This window comes from Leucopleurus acutus (genome assembly GCF_964270905.1).
Source record: "Leucopleurus acutus genome assembly, chromosome: 6".
NCBI lineage: Eukaryota > Metazoa > Chordata > Mammalia > Artiodactyla > Delphinidae > Leucopleurus > Leucopleurus acutus.
This window is the reverse complement of record NC_139149.1, coordinates 110,132,105-110,153,706: the sequence shown is the minus strand read 5'-3', so window position 1 is coordinate 110,153,706 and position 21,602 is coordinate 110,132,105. Positions and strand designations below refer to the sequence as shown.

Sequence of the window (21,602 nt, the reverse complement as noted above, 5' to 3'; positions counted from 1 at the left end):
TGGTTTCTTAGGAACAGGTAGGTAGAAAGTATTACTCTGAAAAGCAAAGATCCTAAATATGCTGCGCCAGAGTTTTTTCTTTAGGTCTGAGTAAGGCGACTATTTACCTTGAAAGCTGTATCTCCAGCAGCAGCAAGAGGCTCACAGTTGGGCCACACACGACAAGGGGGAACCTCAAACATCTCCCCATCAGAGATTCTACTTGTTATCATCTGGTTTAAAGAGACCAGGAAGCTCAGGAAACCACTGCCAATCTAGGAATCACTTCTCCATGGCCTTGGGGTAGGGACACTGGAAAGGGGTGCTGAGGCTGCTAAAGCAGCCCTCCTTTAAGGAGAGTAAAACATTGGCAGGGAAGGAACCACTGCTGGGAGCCGGTAAAAAGGCTGATACTAAGCTGGGAAAAGAGGAAGTGAGGACTTGCGCAGAGCCTCTGTCTCCTGAGAGGTGGGAAAAGACCTTACCCTTGGAACTAGAGCCGAGAGCTCTGGAGAGCTCAAACCAGGCTGGGGTGGGGGTTGCGGGTGGGGGCAGAAACCGACAGATCAGAAAACGAAGGCAAGTGGTCATGCAGCCAGCATCTGGTAAGCGACCTGCAGAGTGGACAGGGTGCACGCGGTCCCAGATCAGCAGAGCTGCTGGGCCAGACAGCAGGGGGACAGAAAGAACCTGTTAAATTCCAGTATAGCCGAGAGCCTGGTATTACCTGGAGAAAGGTCAGGGGTCATCTCCCAAGTCCAGCAGGTTGAGCAGCCGACTTTTAGGGTGGGCTGAATTAAAAAGATTCCTAAAAGTTATGTGAGTCTGGGTCCCGAACATCATGTCACAAAGACAGCCCTGGAATCCCTGAAGAAATGCTGCTCACCCGGGGGCTATTTTCACAGAGGCTTGGCAAGTCATGTGGCCCAGTTTCGTACTTGATGACTGTCTATGTCCAAGGACAAGAGACTCAGTTCTTCCAACTCTGTGGTTCACCTTTGGAGCTCTGAAAGTCAGAAAGTTCCTCCTGTGCTAGAGAGTCAAAACCTATCCCCAGGTTATTTCCAGAAAACTGTCAGAGTCAACAGAACTAGGTTTAGTACATTTTCTCTAGGACCCACTTTAAATACAAGTGGTGCTCTCACGCAAGTCCCTACCGAGTCTCCTCTTCTTCAGGCTAAATACGTCCAGTTCCTTTAACCACTCCTCGAATGACAGGTTCTCAGTCCCCCTCACCATCTACTGTCTTCTGAAAGTCATCTATTTGTCTATGTGCCTCTTAAAGTGTAGCGCCTGGAATGGAACACATTTATGTGTTGTTACCTTATAAGCTTATAGTGGGGTTGAGACCATCGACAGCTCCTTAGGTCACACATTATGTGGTCACAGGTAGCTTAGGGGCAGGAAAACAGCATCATACTGTTTAATTTTACTGGACGTACTCAGAATTTTGTTTACTCAGGGTGGGCTCTCTAGTCAGACTGCCTGGGTTCAAATTCTGGTTTCCCCATTTATGGTCTGACTTCCCCCAACATTTCTAGGCTTCAGTTTCCTTATCTGTAAAGGAGATAATAACAGTATCTCCTTCATAGGGTTGAGTATGATATGACGTTACCTGCCTTTTAGTCATTATTACACTCTGTAACAATTACACCTAGCATTACCTATTATTATTATGCCTTACTCCCACATCTCATATTGACAGAGCTGAGTCCTCAGGAGGACGACCTCAGTTCATCCGTATTTAATTTCAACCTGTTATCTTCTGGCCTCTCTGGATCTTTATGAGGCCTTATTTCAGGATCTCTGTTATCTGCCTTCTATCCCCTCATGGTATACATTTGTTATCACCCTTTATCTAAGTCTTTAATAAAAATGTTCAGCTGTGCTGAGTAAAGACAAATCCACTAAAAATTCTGCTCCAGGAGGGTGGCAATCCATTTCCTGGCTCCTTATGGATATGGCGTTCAATTAATTATGAACTGCTACCCTGAAACTCCATCTAGCTCCTACCTTTTCATTGTTTCCATGAAAACAGACCTGTATAATTATTCAACATCTAATATATCCACATTGTCATAAAGGAATAATTCTAATAGCTACTGTTCACTGCACCCATACTATGTGAAGACACAATAACCCTGACATACTAGTATTACCTACATTTTGACAGATGAAAAGACTGAGGTTAAATCAGCAGCAGAGCTGGGAACTGAATCCAGGCAGCCACACCCTTAGCCCCCTGATCTACTGGCGTCTATGAGATTAGTATGACTGAACTTACTCTTAGTGAATCCATGCTGGCTGTGGGTACACGGTTTCCTTTCCAAAATGCTCAGAAATCATCTCTTTAGCAATACTTTCTAGTACCTTACACAGGTATAATATCGAGCTCCACCAGCCTCTCTGGGGAATCTACCTTCTTTTACTCTGGAAAATTGGAAATATATTTGTTGGCCTTCTGATGTCCCTCCCCATCTCCTTAATTCCTCAAAAAAAAAAAAAAAATCACGAACAAATATTTGGCCACTGATTTACTATCTCAGAACCCATTCGTTCAAGCTATGAATCTTAGACATATTTCACGCAGGTAGTTTTAATTCCCTTTTAAGACTCAGCACCTGTTCCTTGGACTTTAAATCCAGGGTTATGGATAAGCTGCATTTGTTTCAAAGTTTTTGTGTGTAGAGTGCACTTTCTGGGAAGGTAGCTCTGGTCATATTCTCGAAGGAGAGCACGAACCATCTACTCTTTTCTGATATAAAAATGTTCTTTGCAAAGAAGACATTAGCAAACCAGAAGAAGAGAGGTCCTCCCTCCCTGCTTGTCAGCACCTCTGGTGTGAAAGTGAGACCAGAGCCGACCAGACATTTTAAGGAGGGGTGGGTGGTACCTTCGGCGTGTTTGGTAGGTCTGTGCCTCTCTTATATTGTCTTAGTTTTGGGCTCTACTTAACTTTGCTTCTTGGAGAGCTCTCCATTCAGGAGGCTCTTTAATTAGCTCTGCCCCTTCTGAGTCATCGGGAGCAGCTGAGATACAGAAGCCAAGCTCGCTCCTCACTGCTCTCTCTTCTAGAGCTCATCCTTAGAATCCTACATGGTTTTAAAGTTTCTCTTCTTCAGGTAGGGAATACCTGCCTGACTCTGCCCAATCCTTCCCTCTCTGGCTACCACGACCTGACAGGGCTGCTTTACCCACAGTGATTCATCACCACCGTTTTCTTCTTGGTGAGAATTTCATTCAAAAAAGCAATCCTATCTGAGATGGAATTATCAGCAAGGCCAATCAGGGACTCACATCTGTGGCACAGAGTTAGTCAGCACATCTCTCTCACCTCTGAGCCAACTGCGCCAGGAGCGTGTGACCTGTGCTCTTCTTGGTCAGGCGCTCTGGCTGCATTCTCCGACCCCACTGCTGCTCCTCTCCTCTGCCCTCACCCTCCTCCTCCCAGAGTGTCCCACGCTCAGGCTTCTGGCTTTCTTCCCACCCAGGAGTATCCCTTCTTGACACATGGTGCTGCTACATCTCCCTTCATTACAGGTCTGCTTCTTTTGAATGGGGCGTCCCCTTCCATCAATATATCCCATCCCACCAAGTGCAGTGATACCTAAGATGTCATATTTTCCACTCTACGTTATAATCTCATATTCATTTCATTTTGCTTTGTACATTAACATATAAATATCTGAGGTCTTCTGACATCCTCTCTAATAATCCCTAGGCAGCCAAGTTCCCAGGCTTTCATCCCATTTTGAGGGTGTTCATTCGCTCTGAGGGACAAATTTTATTCAGAGACCAAGATGTGCTCATTATCTCAATGGCTCTTTATACATAAAAGTGAACCTTCACAAAAACAGTGGCCACTTCTCACTGTAACAGTGTTCATCGTTTCTGAGTCTGCAGGTTAGTATATTAAATTCTGATTATATTAAAATTACAGTTCTAAATATTCACTTATGAGGTCAGACATTTTACATAAGGGAATATAACGTATAAAGGCTTGCTCTCATTGTGAAAAACACTAAAAAACATTACTGCTTTATCTACATACCTTAAACAGCACAGAACTTTGCAATTCAAAACAAAAATGTGCATGTTGTACAGTGGTATCGTATCATCTGTGTATTTAATTTACACAAACACACAACAGGGAGACAAGGTAGGCAGGGGAGGGGGGAGTAGTAGTGCTGGTGATTCTGCACCCCCACCCCTTGTGTTTAATAAACAAGCTCTGGCCTGAGCAGGAGATGGGAGAGAGAAGTCCACTGTGCCCTTGGGCCTGTCCACAACAGGGAAATCTCTGTCCTGAGTGTGGTTCTAGTATACTGCAAATTAACAATGGCCCTGAACAGAAGCCAACTACTTTGTCTGATGCTTTATCAAAGAAACTGCTGCAGTATGTTCCAACACAGGAGAAAAATCTGATTTTCACATGTACTGCATATCTATATACTGTACTTGATGGGTAATTTAACAGAAAAGTGTACTTTTGACCGTACAGGACTTTTGCCTTTTAGACAGACTTTAGAATCTAACTTTTCTACCCTTTTTAAGCTGTGACTCTACTGCGTATACCTGAGTCACAATACATATTTAAATATATCTTCTCTCTTCCCGCTAGAGGGCAGCCATGTATAGACTTGGAGGGTAGAGAAGGTTTAGGAAAAACACCACACCTGTTAATCTCATTTGTATGTATATTTAGAATTCTACAGTTTTTATGTTACCTTGAATGTGGCAAATGCATCTGAAGCTATATCAAATGTTGACATTTCGACATATCTGAAGAAATCATAAAACTGTTCTGACCACAAAATGATTTTTGCAAGTGGCTCATGTCTGATGCATTCTCTCAACATTATTCCACAATTCAGAGCTATTTCTGGAGACTCATATCTGCAAAAAGAAAAGACAAAGATGACTGCTTTTTTTCCCCATCACTGTTCTTTTAAAAACTCTAACAGTTCCAATTTTTAGAACAGGAAGTTTCAGACATGTCCTAATTAAGTGACAGAGCAGGTTACGAAATGCATCTCTCTCAGAGTAGAATATGTGCTCAGAGGGATTTAGTCTAGAGGGCACACACACATTAGTTGGTCGTGACTGCTTCAACCCGAAGAAAAATAACAGCCGTGAGAGCGATCATGAAAATAAAAGCTTATTACTTAAGCTAAAAGATCTGAAGAGACGTCTACAGGGTCACACCTCCAAATACGGTTTAGTTTTACATGTGGTGCTCTCACCACTTCAGAAAAACCAAAAGCTGAATCAAAAAACAATATGAAATAAGCAAAATAGTTTCTTAAAATTCATAGTATCTAAACGGGTCTATCAAATATACAGCATTTATACTTGTTTCAATTCAGTACTCAAAATAGTACTTTCAAGACCGTTGGCAGCAACACATAAATGCTACAAAGGATGTCACCAAGTGCCTAGTCAGGGATGGCCCGAGGGCTCTCGCAGTGGACACAGGGGACTCCACGGCATCCCTCATCAGCTTTCCGCACAGCCTTCCTCTACACCCACCTCAATGTCTCTTGCCTCTTCCTTCCCCGTGATCAGAAAGAGAACCTTGTTTTCCTCTCAGCCCAGCAGACTCTTCCATTCTGATGTACATCAAACCCCTTGGACTGGACTCTGCCATTCTGCTCAAACACATCACTCTGTTCCTCCACCTCCTTCCAAGCTGCACACACAGGCTTAATCTCCTTCCCCACTCAGTGTCCTCTACTTTCCTGCCATCGAATCCATTTCCTAACGTTTTACGAGTAAATGCCTCCGCTTCGCTAAAACAAATGGTCTTTTCTCATAAATTCTGCTATTTAATTTCCTGACAATGCAGATCGTTGCATCTCTCTCTTTAAAAAAAGAAAAGTTCTCCCAGCTCTCCTTTCTACCTCCTCTGTTTCTATGTCTTGCCTGGCTGAGGTCCTTCCTCTGTTGCCTCTGGCCTGCTAGTGAATGCTCCTACGACTGCATGGTTCCCTCCATGGCTCCTAAATTGCCCCAGCTCAGATCTACCCTGGGCTGTAGTGAGGCATTTTCTGTTGCTTCTGGACAACTTCAGTTAAAGGCCTACCATAAACTCTACAAGTCTAATATGGCATCACTATTTTGCTTCAGATACCTGGGTCTAAAACAGGTTTAACAGAACTTTCTTTCATAATGGAAATGTTCTGTAACTATGCAGTCTACTGAGCACTTGAAATCTGGCTAGTATGACTGAGGGACTGAATTTTAAATGTCATTTAATTTAAATTAATTTAAAATTAAATAATTACATGTTGTTAGTAGGTACAGTATTGAACAGCACAGTTCTAAACCTTCCCCTCTTTACCTACTCCCAACCTTCCCATCCTCAATGTCACCACCCCTTTTAAATACTTCTTTGCAATATCTCAGTTTCATTTTCTTTTATCCATTCCCAGTGCTGCATGAAGTCACACCTAGTCACTCAAGTGACCCCTAACCAGCACCTTTGTTCAAGCTCTGTCTTAACAAATCTATCCGACGACTAGTGTTATCAATAGCCTTTCCAGCTTAGGAGCTTATAACGATTTCTTCTTGCTAATCAAATAGACAAACTTTGATGCCCAGGCTTCCCCACATCATAGCTACTCTTCTGGTACAACTCCTCTCCCACTATGCCATAAAACACTCTGACTATCTCCTTCCTGTTGTCAATCACTGTGTTCATTCCTGCCCTTGTACTCACTCTTTTTTTCTGCCTATGCAAATTTGAAACTATCTGGAACCTCAATCCTAAGTCCATCTTCTGTTACCAACTCTTGCCTTATTGATTAAACCCACATTTTATCCCCTGAAATCCACTAGTAGTGTTATCTAGTAGAATTATCCTTCTGTTGTACATATGTTCATCATAGATTCCCAACAAAATCAAAACCACGTTCCTTTGTATCACTTGTGGCATGGCAGCTAGAAGGCTTACTGGCTCTTAGGTGTTATTAAAATGTCTGCTCACAACATGGCCGATCACACAATTCATTTCTGCTGATCTGTAACAGGCAGGAGACTAGAAAGACAAGGGTAAGACACTTCGGTGCAACAAGTTGGGCAGGTTTTGATGGCAGTTTGTCAAGTTTGTCTTAAACGATTAAATGTAAACCCGTGAGTACAAGGTAAACAGTTACGCTGTACAACCTGTTAGCACATTAACATTTAAATCGCCAGTGGAAAAATGATTGCTCCAGATTTAGACTGACACTAGCAACAGGATTATTTTCAAATGCACACTAATATTGTTAGCGTAACTCCCCCAAATGTCTAACATCAAAGTGTCAATACTTATAGCCTGAGTGGCTAATCACATTGCGTTAAAGTAGTCCAAACTAATTAATCAACAAAAGCAGAAAAATCTTTTTATTTTTTTGGCCACGCTGCATGGCTTGCAGTATCTTAGTTCCCCAACCAGGGATTGAACCTGGGCCCTCAGCAGTGAAAGCGCCGAGTCCTAACTACTGGATTGTCAGGGAATTCCCAAAAAAGCAGAAACATCTTAAACAGGTAGTTTCAACAGGGCCCCTGGAAGAAATGGCTGTTTCCGGGTCTCAGGCAGGATCTGTACAAAATGAGCAAGGGACATCTTGTGCCAGACAGCAAGGAAGCCATCAAAGACGAATGGGGTCTTGCCAAAAGGACATAGGAGCCAATTTGAAGGAGCTCCCAATAGCCCAAGACGGGGCAATTTGGACATAAAAATTTGGTCATAATGACTGCAACGGACTCAGACACATCAAATATACTTTAAAACCCCCTACAACTTGAGGTCATAATGGTGCTTAAGACAATAACATACTCATTGTTCATCTAAGGAAGTGGCTAGGGCACCAATCGATTATACTAAAAAATGATACAGTGGAAAAAATCAAGCATCTATTCTGTCTTTCCTATAGAAGTCACTGCTGAGGAACAAAACACATTTAATATACAGAGAAGGAATAACAGAATTAGGAAATCACCATTTTGAACCTAGACAATGATCCTCAGTGGATACTAAAACCATTAGGTGAAGGGTTGATGGAGAACTTTATAATGGACAGACTGACAACACCTACATCCACTGATCAATCTAAATATCACCAGAAGTAGGACAACCTGCGTTGCCCAATAGGAAGCAATCCCATCACAATCCCATTCATGAAGAATTTCTGCCCCCCCCAAACTGAAGCTGAATCTAATCAAACTAACTTGAAAGAATAGAGGAGAGAGGAACATGGTTACAGGTGAAACCACAGGATGCAAATCCCAAATATGTGGTTTCCCTGCAAAACAAATGACCCAGTTGCTTCAACAAATAAATGGTGTTAAAAGAAGGGGGCAGGAACTATTATAGATTAACAGAGTTAAGAGTCATATCAACCAAATTCAGTTTGTGGACCTTGCTTGAAAACTGATTTAAACAAAATGAAAAATGACATTTTTGCTGAAAATCAAGGAAATCTGAACAGTGACTGGGCATTAGATAATATTAGGTTTTTAAATGATATTATGGTTATGTTAAAGAATCCTTTATTATGTACTAGGGATGCATACTGAAGTGATGTTATGTTTGAGGAGGAAAAACAAGAGGCAAGGAATAGATGAAACAAGAATGTTAATAAATGTTAGTAATTGTTGAAGCCTGGTGACAGGTAGGAAAGGGGTTGTAAGGGGTGGGGGGACGGCTTCTGTGGGATCCCAACACCAATGGCTTCTCCTCACCTCCCTAAACTGAGGTTTCTGCTCTGGTCAGCTCAGTTGAGAGCTTGAAACCTTTCTTTAAATATTACCTCAAAAGTCTTACTTTACATGACATTAAACAATGTTCACATCATACCCCTGGCCACTCTAAAGTGAAAACACAGGCAGAGTTAACTAATTCATAGATTTTAACAACCGCTGCTTTCTATGGAAAAAGGAAGACTGGCTTTAAAAATACACAAAGGCATCTGGCAGCTGCTCTAAGAACACTAAAATTTCAGACTACTCACTACATGTTCATACACGCAGCTCTGGATTGATACAACAAAAAATCAGATGCCAAAAATTCCGTATGGCAACATCTGAAGAAGCAACATAGATAGTTAGAACTAGAAAGAAGGAAATAGAATGCTGGCATCCAACACATGCACTGACTCATGCTTTGTCTAAACGAGTTTGAACTTGGGGCAAGTGTTAAACCACAGAGATATGAATCAGAGTGAGGCAAGCTATAAAGCTGGGGTAGGAGAGCAAGCTGATTCACGCCACCAGTCATGCCAATAAAACAGCTGCCCGCCAATTTAACAGAACACCACCAGTGCACACGTACCCAGAGCTGGCAAACAACTCTGGTGTGAAACAACAGGAGGTTACCTTGCCAATCAGCGATGAGAGAGAAGAGGACTTTTTTTTTAACTTTTAGTTTTAAGGCTTTTTTGGTTTTTGTTTGTTTTTTTTTTTTTTTTTGAAACTGACAGGCTACCCAAAGATAAATGCCTGCTTAGTCCAACAGTAATTCCAGGAAGATGCACTGTGAATTACCAGATTAAGTGGGTGAGTGGACACACACAGGTGAAAAGCAAAGGGAAGTACGTCATAAACATGTACTTTGTTGACTGTTGACTGAACAAGGTTAAGCTATATAGCATCCAAGCTCCATTTACTGGGAAGCCTTTACTGCAGTACCGTGTGCATGTACATCCAAAGAAGATGTCTTTAAATCATGATTTAGCTGATATTTCAACAATTAAGGTTTTTACATCTTAGAGAACAGAAACAAGAACACAGAGGACTTATTTTTTTCTTCAGTCATGTATGGTTTGAGAATTTAAAGGCTCACAATTCACCTAACTTTAAAATCCCATGGGCATTTTCAAATTCAGTTTAGCTCACAGGTTAAATTTTAAGGAGGGAAATGTGTTCCAGAACTACGGGAAAATGAGCTGATGAAACTACAGAGGAAATGCTTTCTGACATTCACCATCCTGTTTTTGCCCAAGACTATCTTTCCTTTTTATTTTTCAAGTCAAAAATATAAATCTTATTACATTATACTTTATACATACCCTTTCAATAACATGAACAAAATATTCTGTTGGGTGCAGATGTATTCAACAGTAGGAGTTCTTGTACCAATCTGTCTTCTGAGAATATTGTTGAAAATCTGAGCCACGTCTTTCTTGCCCTATTAAGGAAGACAAAAATATCAAAATGCCTGACTAAATGCCAAAATGCCCTAAATAAACTCAAATCTAGGTACTGTATATTTATAATTATGACTGAATATCTGACTTTAAAATGTTCATAGACATTAAATTTTCTTATTTTATTTCTTCCTTCGTAATTTCAAATTCTAAGTTTTAAGAGCGAATTATTTTTTAAAGATTTTTTTGATGTGGACCATTTTTTTAAAGTCTTTATTGAATGTCACAATATTGCTTCTGTTTTATGTTTTGTTTCTTTGGCCTTGAGGCATGTGGGATCTTAGCTCCCCGACCAGGGATCGAACCCACACCCCCTGCACTAGAAGGGAAGTCCCACCAAGGAAGTCCCTAAGTTTTAATAGTAAAGTATTTTTGACATGAATAATGTGTTGACGAAGTGAAATCTTACTATATATAATTTCAATGATTTCTAACTCTCAGAATCATGCTGACTCAGATATGAAAAACAAAACCTTGCTATATGCTTACATTGTTCAGGGATCTGATTCCCACCCAAGCAGCTTCAAATAGGATGCTTGTATTGTAAACAATACATATAGCTTCCTTTTATAGTGGTGGAAGGAGGAGAAACTGTATTGTTAGTGTAATAAAAATGAAAGAATTCTGTAAGAAGTTGAGCTTTAATGGCAAGTAGACATATCCTCCTACTAAACTAGGTGTAATTGGGAAAAACTTTATATATAGATAATTAAGGTACTAAGTATCACATGATGCAATAGTTCAGAGATCAGACTTACACCACTGTACTTCACTAAACAAAATAGGTAGATGTTAACACAATACAGCGAAACTTATAATCAGAAAGCTGCACAAGAAAGTAACAAATGCAGAATTAGACCCCAAGAGATGTTTCAGAACTGCCACTTTATAAGGCTGACAAGTCTGCAGGAGAGTGAGTGAAACGCTAGCTTTCCAGCACTAGAGATCACCCTGGGGCCTGTGCTAGGTCAGGAGTAGTAATGGCAATCTCGAAGAACCAGTCTCAAGGGCACACATTTCTTTTAAATTAAATTTATGTCTCTAAAGTCCCAAATGAATATTAAGTTCAAGGTCCAGGTTGGGGAGTGGGGTGGGAAGACGAAGGAGAAGGAACTGGATGGTCCAGTGCACTCCCACTTTTGTAGTGGAGATAAAAATCCTTGTTGTTGGAATTTGACACTCTATTAAAGATATATGAAACCAGCTATATAAATGGAAATATCATAGTTCTGTCTGTTCTAAAAGACAGAAGTAAATTTTTATTCTCTTTTATTATCTATTGATAATACATTCAAGTAACCTATGAACCACATCTTCCCCACCCTTCTCTAAAACTGAATCTAGCTACAGGTGTCTGTCATTTTCTCCCCTGGTTTTCCAAGTACCTGAATAGACATACAATCCCTCAGGACGATAAACACTGGGGCTTAAATAAAGCACAGCCATAACAAAGAGTCAAAGAGGAGACTGCTCACGACTATGCCGGAGCCCTTCATTACACACTTCTCAGACTAGTTTATTCAGACTGGTATCAAGGACCATTCTTCTCACTAATAAATGCACTAAATATCCAACATGGGATGATCTGGCTGTATAAGCCTGGGCACCAATCTCAAACGCCTACCAGGGACGAGCAGGAAATGCAAATGAGCGCAGCAGGCCGAGGTAGAAAAAGCACGCTGTGCCGTCTGTGGCGCACCCAAGTGTGGATGCCAACGTCACGGGCTGAGGGGCCACACAAGACTACAAGGCCCAATGTTGCCAAATTTTCCAAGGGAAGCCAGAAATTCAAAATTGTGTATAAAATCTCCTGCTGTTTTAATGTTATCCTCATTTAAATGTTTAAAAGCAGTGCCAAGCAAACAAAACACATATAATCTCGACTGTAGTGAGTTCTCAGCAGGTTAAAAACAAACAAACAAAAAAACCTAGATGTTCTCTAAGATCTCATCTACCTCAAAAATTCTAACACTCTATGGTCTTCTTTAGATTGTTTTTTCCTTGAGAGCCAAGAACCAGTGAATTATGTAAACCAGCAGCTGTTTATTAAATACAGCCTAAATGAAAGGGCATAACAAATACCTAAAAAACTTCATATACGATGTAGGGAAAGAGGGGGAAAAAACCTGGCCTAAGTCCGAGATACCCTTGAGTTCCTGAGTTGGCCCCGCTAATTAGACAGGCAGCCCGGGTATGCTTACAGGTCAGTACCCCTGAGCCAAGAGCCCAACAGGAACCTTAAAATGTTTCAGAGAGAACATACGGAAAATGACTACGAATAGTTAGTGTTTTTGAAAAATAAAAAACTGATTTCTTACCTCAAAGTCAATGAGCTGTAAATCAGCTACTAGGGTGCTAAGGAGCCCACTATTATACAGTTCTTGAGCGAGCTGTGCCACCGCTTCTGTCTGTGGCTCCTTTTCATTTGTGCCATACAGAATTTCTTTCATGGCAACCAGATTTTTGGAAACTTCTTCTGTAGCCTGATTTTGGGGGAGAGGAGAAAATTCATTTTCACAAACATATATAACATACCTACACTTGCTAAATACCTTCTCTATATATTACATACCCCCAGACCCCTGTACAAGACACAAAGGTGGGCAAGCCCCATCCTGGCCCTCAGGAGTCAAAAACTGCATGTGTGTGCACAGGTGGGGACTGACGTATGTGCTCGACAGGGAAGGCCAGCAGATTCACAACCTGTATACTTGAACGCTGAAAACAATGTTGTTGTAGTAGAAACAGAACAGGGAGAAAAAGTGCAGTTCTGCTCAAATGGGAGGGAAACAACATGGAAGAGGCACCTGAGCTGACCATGAGAATGGAGAGACACTGCCAAGCAAGAACTGGCTGGGGAGAAGGAGACTGAGGGGAACGAATGGCATGAACTGGGGATGAGGGAGAGGAAGCAGCACAGGGCCTGTCAGAGAAAAGGTGTGGAGGGAATAAGTGAGTGACAGAAGAAATGAAGCTGAAAGAGGCTTTGAGTGCAAAGCTAAAATACTGGCAATAAATAAAAAGTCACTAAAAACTTCCACTTCTGGCAGGATGAAAAACAAGGGTCAGATTTACCTTCCCCCATGAAAAAGACCAAAAATTGGAGGAAAATATTTGAAACAATGAATTTTAAACATTGAACTTCAGGCAGCACAGGAGAGTGATTCCTGAGAGAAGGGAAACAGACGAAATGAACGTCACAATTGCCCCAGCTTACTGCCTGCCCGGAGAAAATTTCCAGGCCACGTCACAGGGAGAGGGAAGCCAGGCAGAACAGGCAAACTCCACGTGAGGAGACAGAGCTGGTAATCTATGGAGGCCAAGGAGACTTGGAACTTCTGCAGGGCCAAGTACCAGAGAGGAGACAGCTACGCTGAAGAGAGTGTTAGAGACCTGCAAAGACTCACTTGCTACTCTATCTGAGTACTGGTAAGCACATGCATGTGAGTAAGTACCCAAGGCCAGGGAACAGAGCCATGGAGCTCACGCAAGGCTCCCATCAACCTGATGGAAAACCTCATATTCACAGGCATAAAGCAGAGCTCTCAAAGGGTTTTGTCTCTGCTGTTATAAAAAATTAGCCCTGGACTAAACTCTGCTCTCCAAAAAGCTTAAAAGCAAGCCTGGAAAGAATCAAAACTGGAAAACACAACCAATAATGAGGAGGAAAAACAGTCAACAGTAACAGCCCTGCAAAGTGACACAGATGGTAGAAATCAAACAAGGACATTAAAAGTTACTATAACTATAGTCAGTACATTCAGGGAAAAAACGAGCACGTTAAGTAAAGGTATGGAAGATGTAAAAAAAACCCCACCAAAATCAAACACTTAAAAATAAAAACTAAAATTTCTGAAATAAAAATTACACTGGATGGGATCAATAGCAGAGCAGACAGTGCAGAAGAAATGGTTAGTAAATATGATGACAGAGCAATGAAAGCTATTCAAAATGAAACACAAAGAGAGGGAGAAAAAAGACAGCACAGCAGTGAGCTACAGGATGACTGTAAGCAGTCTGATACATGTGTAACTGCAGTCCCCAAAGGAGGGGGAAGGACAGACAAAATATGTGAAGACATAATAGCTGAAAATTTTCCAAATTTGATGAAAACTATAATCCCATGGAGCCAAGAAGTTCAAAAAAAATTCCAAGCACAAGAAACAGGAAGAAAACTACGCCAAGCCATAGAATAATCAAATTGCTTAAATTCAGTGAAGAGAAAATCCTAAAAGCAACCAGAGGGGGGAAAAAACATTACAGACAAAGAATCAAAAAATAACAGACTTCTTGACAGAAATGATGCAAGTCAAAAGATAGTGGAGGAACATCATTAAAATTCTGGGGGGAAAACAAAACTAAACTGCCATTGTAGAATTCTATACCTAGTAAAAATATTATACAAAAATGAAGGTGAAATAAGAATTTTTAAGACACAGAAAAGCTGGAAGATTTTGTCACCAGCAGACCTGCACTATAGGAAACGTTTAAGGAAGTCCTACAGGAGGAGATTCAAGATGAAAATCTGTGTATACAGAAAAGAATGAAGAGCACCGGAGACAGAAATGTGGATAAATGGAAATGATTTTTCCATTATTAAAAAAAAGTCTCTAAAAGACAACTGGCTGTTTAAAGCATAAATAACTGTATTTTGGGGTTATGCCATATGTAGAACAAGAATATGTGGCAGCAATAGCTCCAAGGGGGGGCAGTGTTAAGGTTTTTATACATGAAGCAGTATAATATTTCTTGAAGACAAACCACAAGTTAAAAGGCATACACTGTAAGTTCTAAAAGAACCACTAAAAAAACCGAAAGAGTTATAGCTAATAAGCCAAAAAAGTAGAATACTAAAGATATGTGAGAAAAATAAAGGCTATAAAAAGCTAAATAAACGGAAATATTTATGACCAGAAATTACTTCAGGGAGATTACTTAGCACAGATTCAGAGGACATCAGCCTTTAATGGTACCTAAAGAATCATCTAGGTCCACGGTATTCCCTTCTACAACCTTCTAAATCTTCTTACCAAATGACCACATTGCTTCACCTTAAATATTTCCAGTGTCCAGTAATGCAGGATTAGCAGACTTCAGAATCAGACAGCTGTTAGAAAATTTCATAGTGAAACGAACATTGCCTCACTATAGTGTCGGCTAGTCCTGGGTCTGCACTGCAGATAAGGTAGTATCTTCATTGGCTCCTCATTGAAAACAGCTTGCCTGTCTTCCCTAAATAGTCTTCTCCAGAAAAACTTCCTCTCAGCTACTTTAACTATCCTCCTAAGAAAGACAGGATTAATGTTTCAACTCTATCCAGATGGAATGATGCACAAGACACCGGACCACCATTTCCCTGCAAATGTTGCAAATTTAATGTAGCTCAGGGCTACCTTTAAGAATTTTTGCAATTATATCATATAATTCATTCAAAGCCAGATCTTCGGAATAAACACTGCAATGATGGCTTTAACTCTTCTCACTATTTAATTTAATCTCATTAATAGCCCATCATTCAACACTGTGGAGGTATTTCTGAATTCTGAAGGACATCCAAAATGCCAGCTATTGTACCCATATTTGTATCATCTGAAATCTGATAGGTAGGTATGCCTCGCATGGCCTCAATCATTAACCAAAATGCCGAAAAGGAAGTAACTGAATGGAGCCTAACATTATGCCTTTGAATCATCATGCTCTTTTCAGTAATGATCTATAAATAATCTTTGGGCATGGCTGCTCAGCCACTTACATATACACTTATTTCCAAATGATATTCAAAAGGCTTTTTGTTAAATATTCTGATAAAATAAGAATATACTATTTCCTCCACATTTCCTGAATATAAGGAAATGAAATAAAGTTAATTTGGTGCGACCGTTTTACTGAAGTCTATGCTGCTTTCTACTGACTACTGCTTTCTTTTCTAAATGCTTACAAAGTATCTTCCTAATAATCCCATTATGAAACCTTATTCAGTGTCAATGTAAGCAGACCCTTTACCTCTCTGAGTCTGCTGTCACTACCCTATTCTGTTAATGTCTTAGATTTCTGACAGCAGTTTGTTGTCATCCCATATATAAATTTAAGTACCCCAGAATGTACTTTTTCTGGACCAGGAGATAAAAATCATTTATCAACAGTAAATGTTCTCTTATAATCTAATTACATGTGTTGCCTTTACAATTTCATTTTATTAATCTCTATTCTTAAGATGATTCTCTTTGACAGGGAAGTATCTAACATTTAGTAGGTTTTCTGAGTATATTATCTGCTGAATTTACTCACTGACCCTACTACGTCATAGACCTTAGCCCCGTCTGCTTCTCTGACTAGATCAAAGTTTTGAGGTTCTTAATAACCCTTCATGTGTCTCAGTTTATACTCTGCTTTGAAAATCTGAGATCAGACCATACTCTATGCTTTCTGATAGTAAAGGATGAAGAAGTGCTCACTATGAACAAAAGATGAAGATCAAAATGCTCACTATGTTGGGGGGAAGGGGAGTGATAGCTAAAGTATGGGGTTTCTTTTTGAGGAGATGGAATTTTAAAAATTGATTGTGTTGTTTGTGGTTGCACATTATCGGTGAATAAACTACGAACTACTGAATTGTACACTTTAGATGGGTGAACTATATGATATGCAAGCTGTATCTCAAAAAAGCTGTTTTTAAAAAATGGAGGAGAGAAGCGAGGAAATAGAAAGCTACTTATGGTGCTTCTAAGATGAAAGGCACCCTGGATTCAAACATAAAGCCCTCTTCTTCCCTTTCAGCAGATGACACTGTTACCTACATTATGAGCGGGGAGGAAAACACCATCGAATTCTCTCCTCTGCTAACCATTATACTCACCTACCTATATTAACCCTCCTTGCTTCTAACCATTATACTCACCTACCTATATTAACCCTCCTTGCTTCTGGATTCCACTCATCTCCTGCCTTCTCAGGATCTCATCCTGTCTGTTACCTTACCTCCTCATATAGTCAACTCCCCTCTTACCTGATTCCTCCAAACTCAATTTTAAATATGATCTATTAGATTCCCACTAACAAAACTAAACAAGCTCTCCTTTGACTCCATAACCCCCTCCCAGCTACTGCCCGCCATAATTAAGCCTCTCAGAACACCTCCCTGTGTCTGTTACAGCCCACATCTCTTTCCTATTCACTCTTCAGCCCAATCCTGTGAGACTTCTACAGCCAGTACTTTATAGCTTTCAGACAGCCACCAACGACCTGCCTGCCATTAAAGACAATTTCTAGCCTTCATCATGCGTGAGCTCTCGGCAGCATTTGAAGTTGGCTACACTCTGCTTTTAAAACCGCTCCTCCCTGTCCTCTGTGACTTACCAACACCCTACCTACTTTTTTTCTTCCTGTCTCCCTGGTTGCTCCTCTGTCTCCTTTTTGGCTCATCCTCCTGAAGTGGGCCATTTAAATATTGGGAATTCCTCCAGGCAGAGTACAGGGCCCTCTTCTTCTCATTCTATCATCTCTCCCTAGGTAACCTCATCCACACACAACTTTAATGAACACCTAAATGCAGATGCCTCACAGATTCCTATCTCTAATCCAGTTCTCTTACTAGTATATTAAGCAACCTGCTAGAAGTGTCTCTACTTGGATGTCTCAAGGTACCTCAAACCTAATGCATCTAGAACAGAACTCATGCTCTTGCCCCAAAGCCTATGTTCTTCCCTTGTTCCCTATTTCTGGGAATGAGATGCCACTACTGATGCTCTTAACGTGTCAGAAACTTAGGATTCATCCTCGACTCTTCCCTCTTCCTCACTCTGCCCCGATATCTAATCCATCACCAAGTCTCCAAAATCCATCCATTTATACTCCACCATCACCACCCAAGTCCCCATAACTCTTGTCTGGACGACTAAGGAGCCTACTGACTGGTTTCCTTGAATTCCCTACAGTCCATTTTCCACATCACAATTAGAATGATCTTTTCATAACACAAATATGATTAAGATTTGTGCTTAAATCCTTTGTCTTAAAATGCTTAAATCTTTGTGTTTAAAATGCTTCAATTACCTATTGCTCTTAGGATGGAGAAAATTCCCTTTTAACATGGCCCATAAAACCCTGCATGGTCTGACCCTACCTCTCTGACCTCACCCTGCACTGCAATTCCTCCCCCACTATCTATACACCAATGCTCTGGTCACACTGGGCTCCTTTCGGGCCCCTGCACATGTGGGTGCCTATGCCCACAATGCTCTTCGTGCTCATATTCCGCCCCACCTCCCAGCCAACTCCCGCTCTTCCTTCACTGCTCAGCTCAATGATCACCTCCTCAGAGAAGTCTCTCCAAGTCAATTCTATCATACATTCTCCTACTACCTGGTACTGCTTCACAGTGTTTCTCACAGCTGTACAAAACTCTGCTTTTCCTTGTATTTCTAATGAATGTCTGTTTCCTTCTGCTCCAGTAGCAGCCCAGTGCGTGCAGGTGCTCCATTCATGCTTGATGAGCGGCTGAACATGAGTATACGTGATCACTGGGATACAAAATCCAGATGAACACTGGATGTAGGGAAATGTGATGTTCTAACACCATAAAGTCAAGGAATTCCTCTAAAAAAGTAGTGCAGATCCAGGGACCTGAAGGAAGGACACTCTGCAACACCTCACCAAGAAAAGTTGAGGGAATCTACCTGACAGTTTTCAGTGGTGAGCAAGGAACCTAACTCCCTGTTTCCTCAGAGAAAACTGTCTGGAAGGATACACACCAAACTGAGTACAATACGCCTATGGGGAGGGGCAAGAAGAGTACTTTCACTCTGCACTTTCTGTATTTCAGATTTGTTTGAATGTTTTACAGTTCATATTTTAATTTTTTAAGAGCAAAATGACAAAGGGAATGAGAGAAATAGATCAAAGTGTTTACTAAGTTGGTAACAACTGGCTTATCTAATTTCTGCTTCTGTTTCCCTCCTTTCACTCCTCCCCACACATCACCCCTAAATTTTTAAGATTTCTAACAAATAACTAAGTATTGTGTATAGGTCTACACACGTAAATAGGCCTACCAACCACGCCTTGAAAACCAGTGCCACAAACACTGCCAGATAGAAAGCTAAAGGCTAGAATTGGGCTTAACAGGTAAAAGGCTACTCAAACTACTGAGAAGTAGAGAATGGCACTGGGGACAAGTGACTTCCAAACCTGGGTATTTCCATGGTTAGTTACCATCGACACAGGATAATCAGCAGCATGATATAAAAGAAAAACTAAAATTCATCAACTTTATTGTTTACTAACAGTCCTGATACATGAGAGCAATCAAGTTCATATTCCAATTGACGACTTCTAATTTTATGTATATTTCAACCATTTGTGTGAGTTCTGTTCCCCATTACAAGTTGAACACAATTACAAGTTGATTTTAAAAAAGCTTGAAAAAGAAATAAACATGACCAAATATTACTAAAAGATGATCAGAAAAGCTTATGAAATTAAGTGATTCACCAGAAAAGGTGATGCAGCAAGAATTTACTGAATGAAGACACACATACAGAGTAAATCAACTTGGCTGTTCTTGTTTAGACTTCACTTGGTTCCCTTCATCAGCATTCACATTAGTGACCCTGCCCAGGCCCCCCTCTCTGGCCAGCCTGCATTATGTCAGCACGTTCTCTGCCTCTCTGACCACATCCTCCTTATCTGCCACCCCCCTGCTTGTCTCCTCACACCTACTAAGTAAGCTGTTCACACAGCTCCTCACACACTGTACCATGGTCAAGCTGCTGAGATCATCATGACACCTAATCCACCGGGCTCCCTAATGACCGTGTGACCTGTCCTGTTAAGACAAAGTTTCAGGGCTGCCCGTGCTCACAGCTCCAGGTCTCCTGCTCCCCTAAACAATGTGGGGTGTCCTTTACTGAAGACTTTCTCTACTTCAGCCCCCAGGGTAGAGAAGGTGATGGAACCTGTGCACACCTGGTTCCCTAAAATTCATGCTGCTCAACTGCTTTCACTCCAGCCAGAAACATTCCTTCAAACTGGATTGATTTTTCAACCAGTTACTCCCAGCAGCAAATACTTCAAAACTGCTTCACTTTCCACAACAGAACTTAGTTCTCTTTCTCTGTTCCGTATCCGAACATCTAGCTTCACCTCCCCCATTTGGAAATCTAGTGAAAACATCTTCGACTTCTTTGATCCATCTTGATGTATTTCTGCCATCCTCTGTCTCGACCCTGGAGATACACCAGAATCACCTGGGGAAATTTTAAACAAAGATGCTCACTCCCCTAAGAGACTTACTAAATGACAAAGGAAAAATAGTACTTTTACACAGAGACGCCACTTAACCATGTGATCATCATGAATGGTACTGAGACTACTGGCCTCGTGTGCCTCCTGAAAGGACCCGCTGCAAAGGGCATGGCATCACTTCTGTGGTCTTTCTTGCCAAAAAGGCATCACCTGCATTGAATCATGAGGAAACATCAGCCAAACCCAAATTAAGGAACATTCTACAAAATAAGTGGCCAGTATTTTTCCAAAGTGTCAAGGTCATGATGTCAAACACAAAGAAACTGTTCCTGATTAAAGGAGAGTAAGTAGATGTTACAGCTAAAAGCAATGTGTGATCCTGAACTGCATCTTGGTGCAGAAAAAGGACATTAGCAGACACTGCGGAAATTTGAAAAAGGTCTGTGGATTAGTCAACAGTATTGTATCAATGTTAGCTTCCTGATTTGATCATTGCACGGTGGCTACATAAAATGTTAACATCTGGGGAAGCAGGGTGAAGGGTACTCTTCTGTAATCATTTTATCAGCCTTAAAAGCTAATCAATCCTCTTATTTTGCTTCTACTTCACAGGTAAGAGGCAGCCCTCCGTAATCCCCAGGCTGGTGGCTCTATATATGTGTGCTGGGGAAAGGGCTCCTACATGAAAAGGAGGCTGGCCTTGCCTCAAGTCCCCCCTTGCAATTTTGCCAGTTGTGTGGCCTCATGCAAGGTTGCTGGGCCCGACGCCTGGTGGGATCTATTCCATTTCTTAAGATCTCAAATTCCAAATAAAGGTTCTCCCAATTCTCTTCTGCCCCGTCATCTACTCTCACTCTCTCGCCCTGGAGGCTTTGTCTCTTCTCAAGTGACCCCAAATGCTCACACTACTCCTCTCCCCTCTCACAGCCCATTCCCCCCTCCTGCCATTCTCCTCCTGATGCCACAGCAGCTGCTACCTTGTCTCAGCCCCTGGCCTTGCAGTGCTCTATCTCCTCATCTGCACCTCTCATTTCCCTTACATTCAAGGGCTTTAGAAAGGGCTTGCTTACACTTCTTTACACCCTCCTCCCTCCAATGTGACTGAGACAGTGATTTACACACGGTCTGACTTCATTTTGTTAAATAACTGAATTGTCTAGGACATTTTGTCAGTAGAACATGGTGTTCTGAGAC

The 21,602-nt window shown here is 41.2% G+C and overlaps 1 protein-coding gene across 2 annotated transcripts in view; it reads right to left on the bottom strand.

Annotated features, from left to right (window-relative positions):
- CAB39 (calcium binding protein 39) overlaps positions 1-21,602 on the bottom strand; it is an 86,760-nt gene that overhangs the window by 11,936 nt on the left and 53,222 nt on the right. For both annotated transcript variants that reach the window (XM_082841532.1, XM_082841531.1), the window contains exons 3-5: positions 12,485-12,649; positions 10,029-10,147; positions 4,707-4,875 (exon numbers count right to left, since the gene is read on the bottom strand). In XM_082841532.1, the coding sequence (XP_082697658.1) occupies positions 4,707-4,875; positions 10,029-10,147; positions 12,485-12,649 (453 nt within the window). The remainder of the gene's footprint in view (positions 1-4,706; positions 4,876-10,028; positions 10,148-12,484; positions 12,650-21,602) is intronic.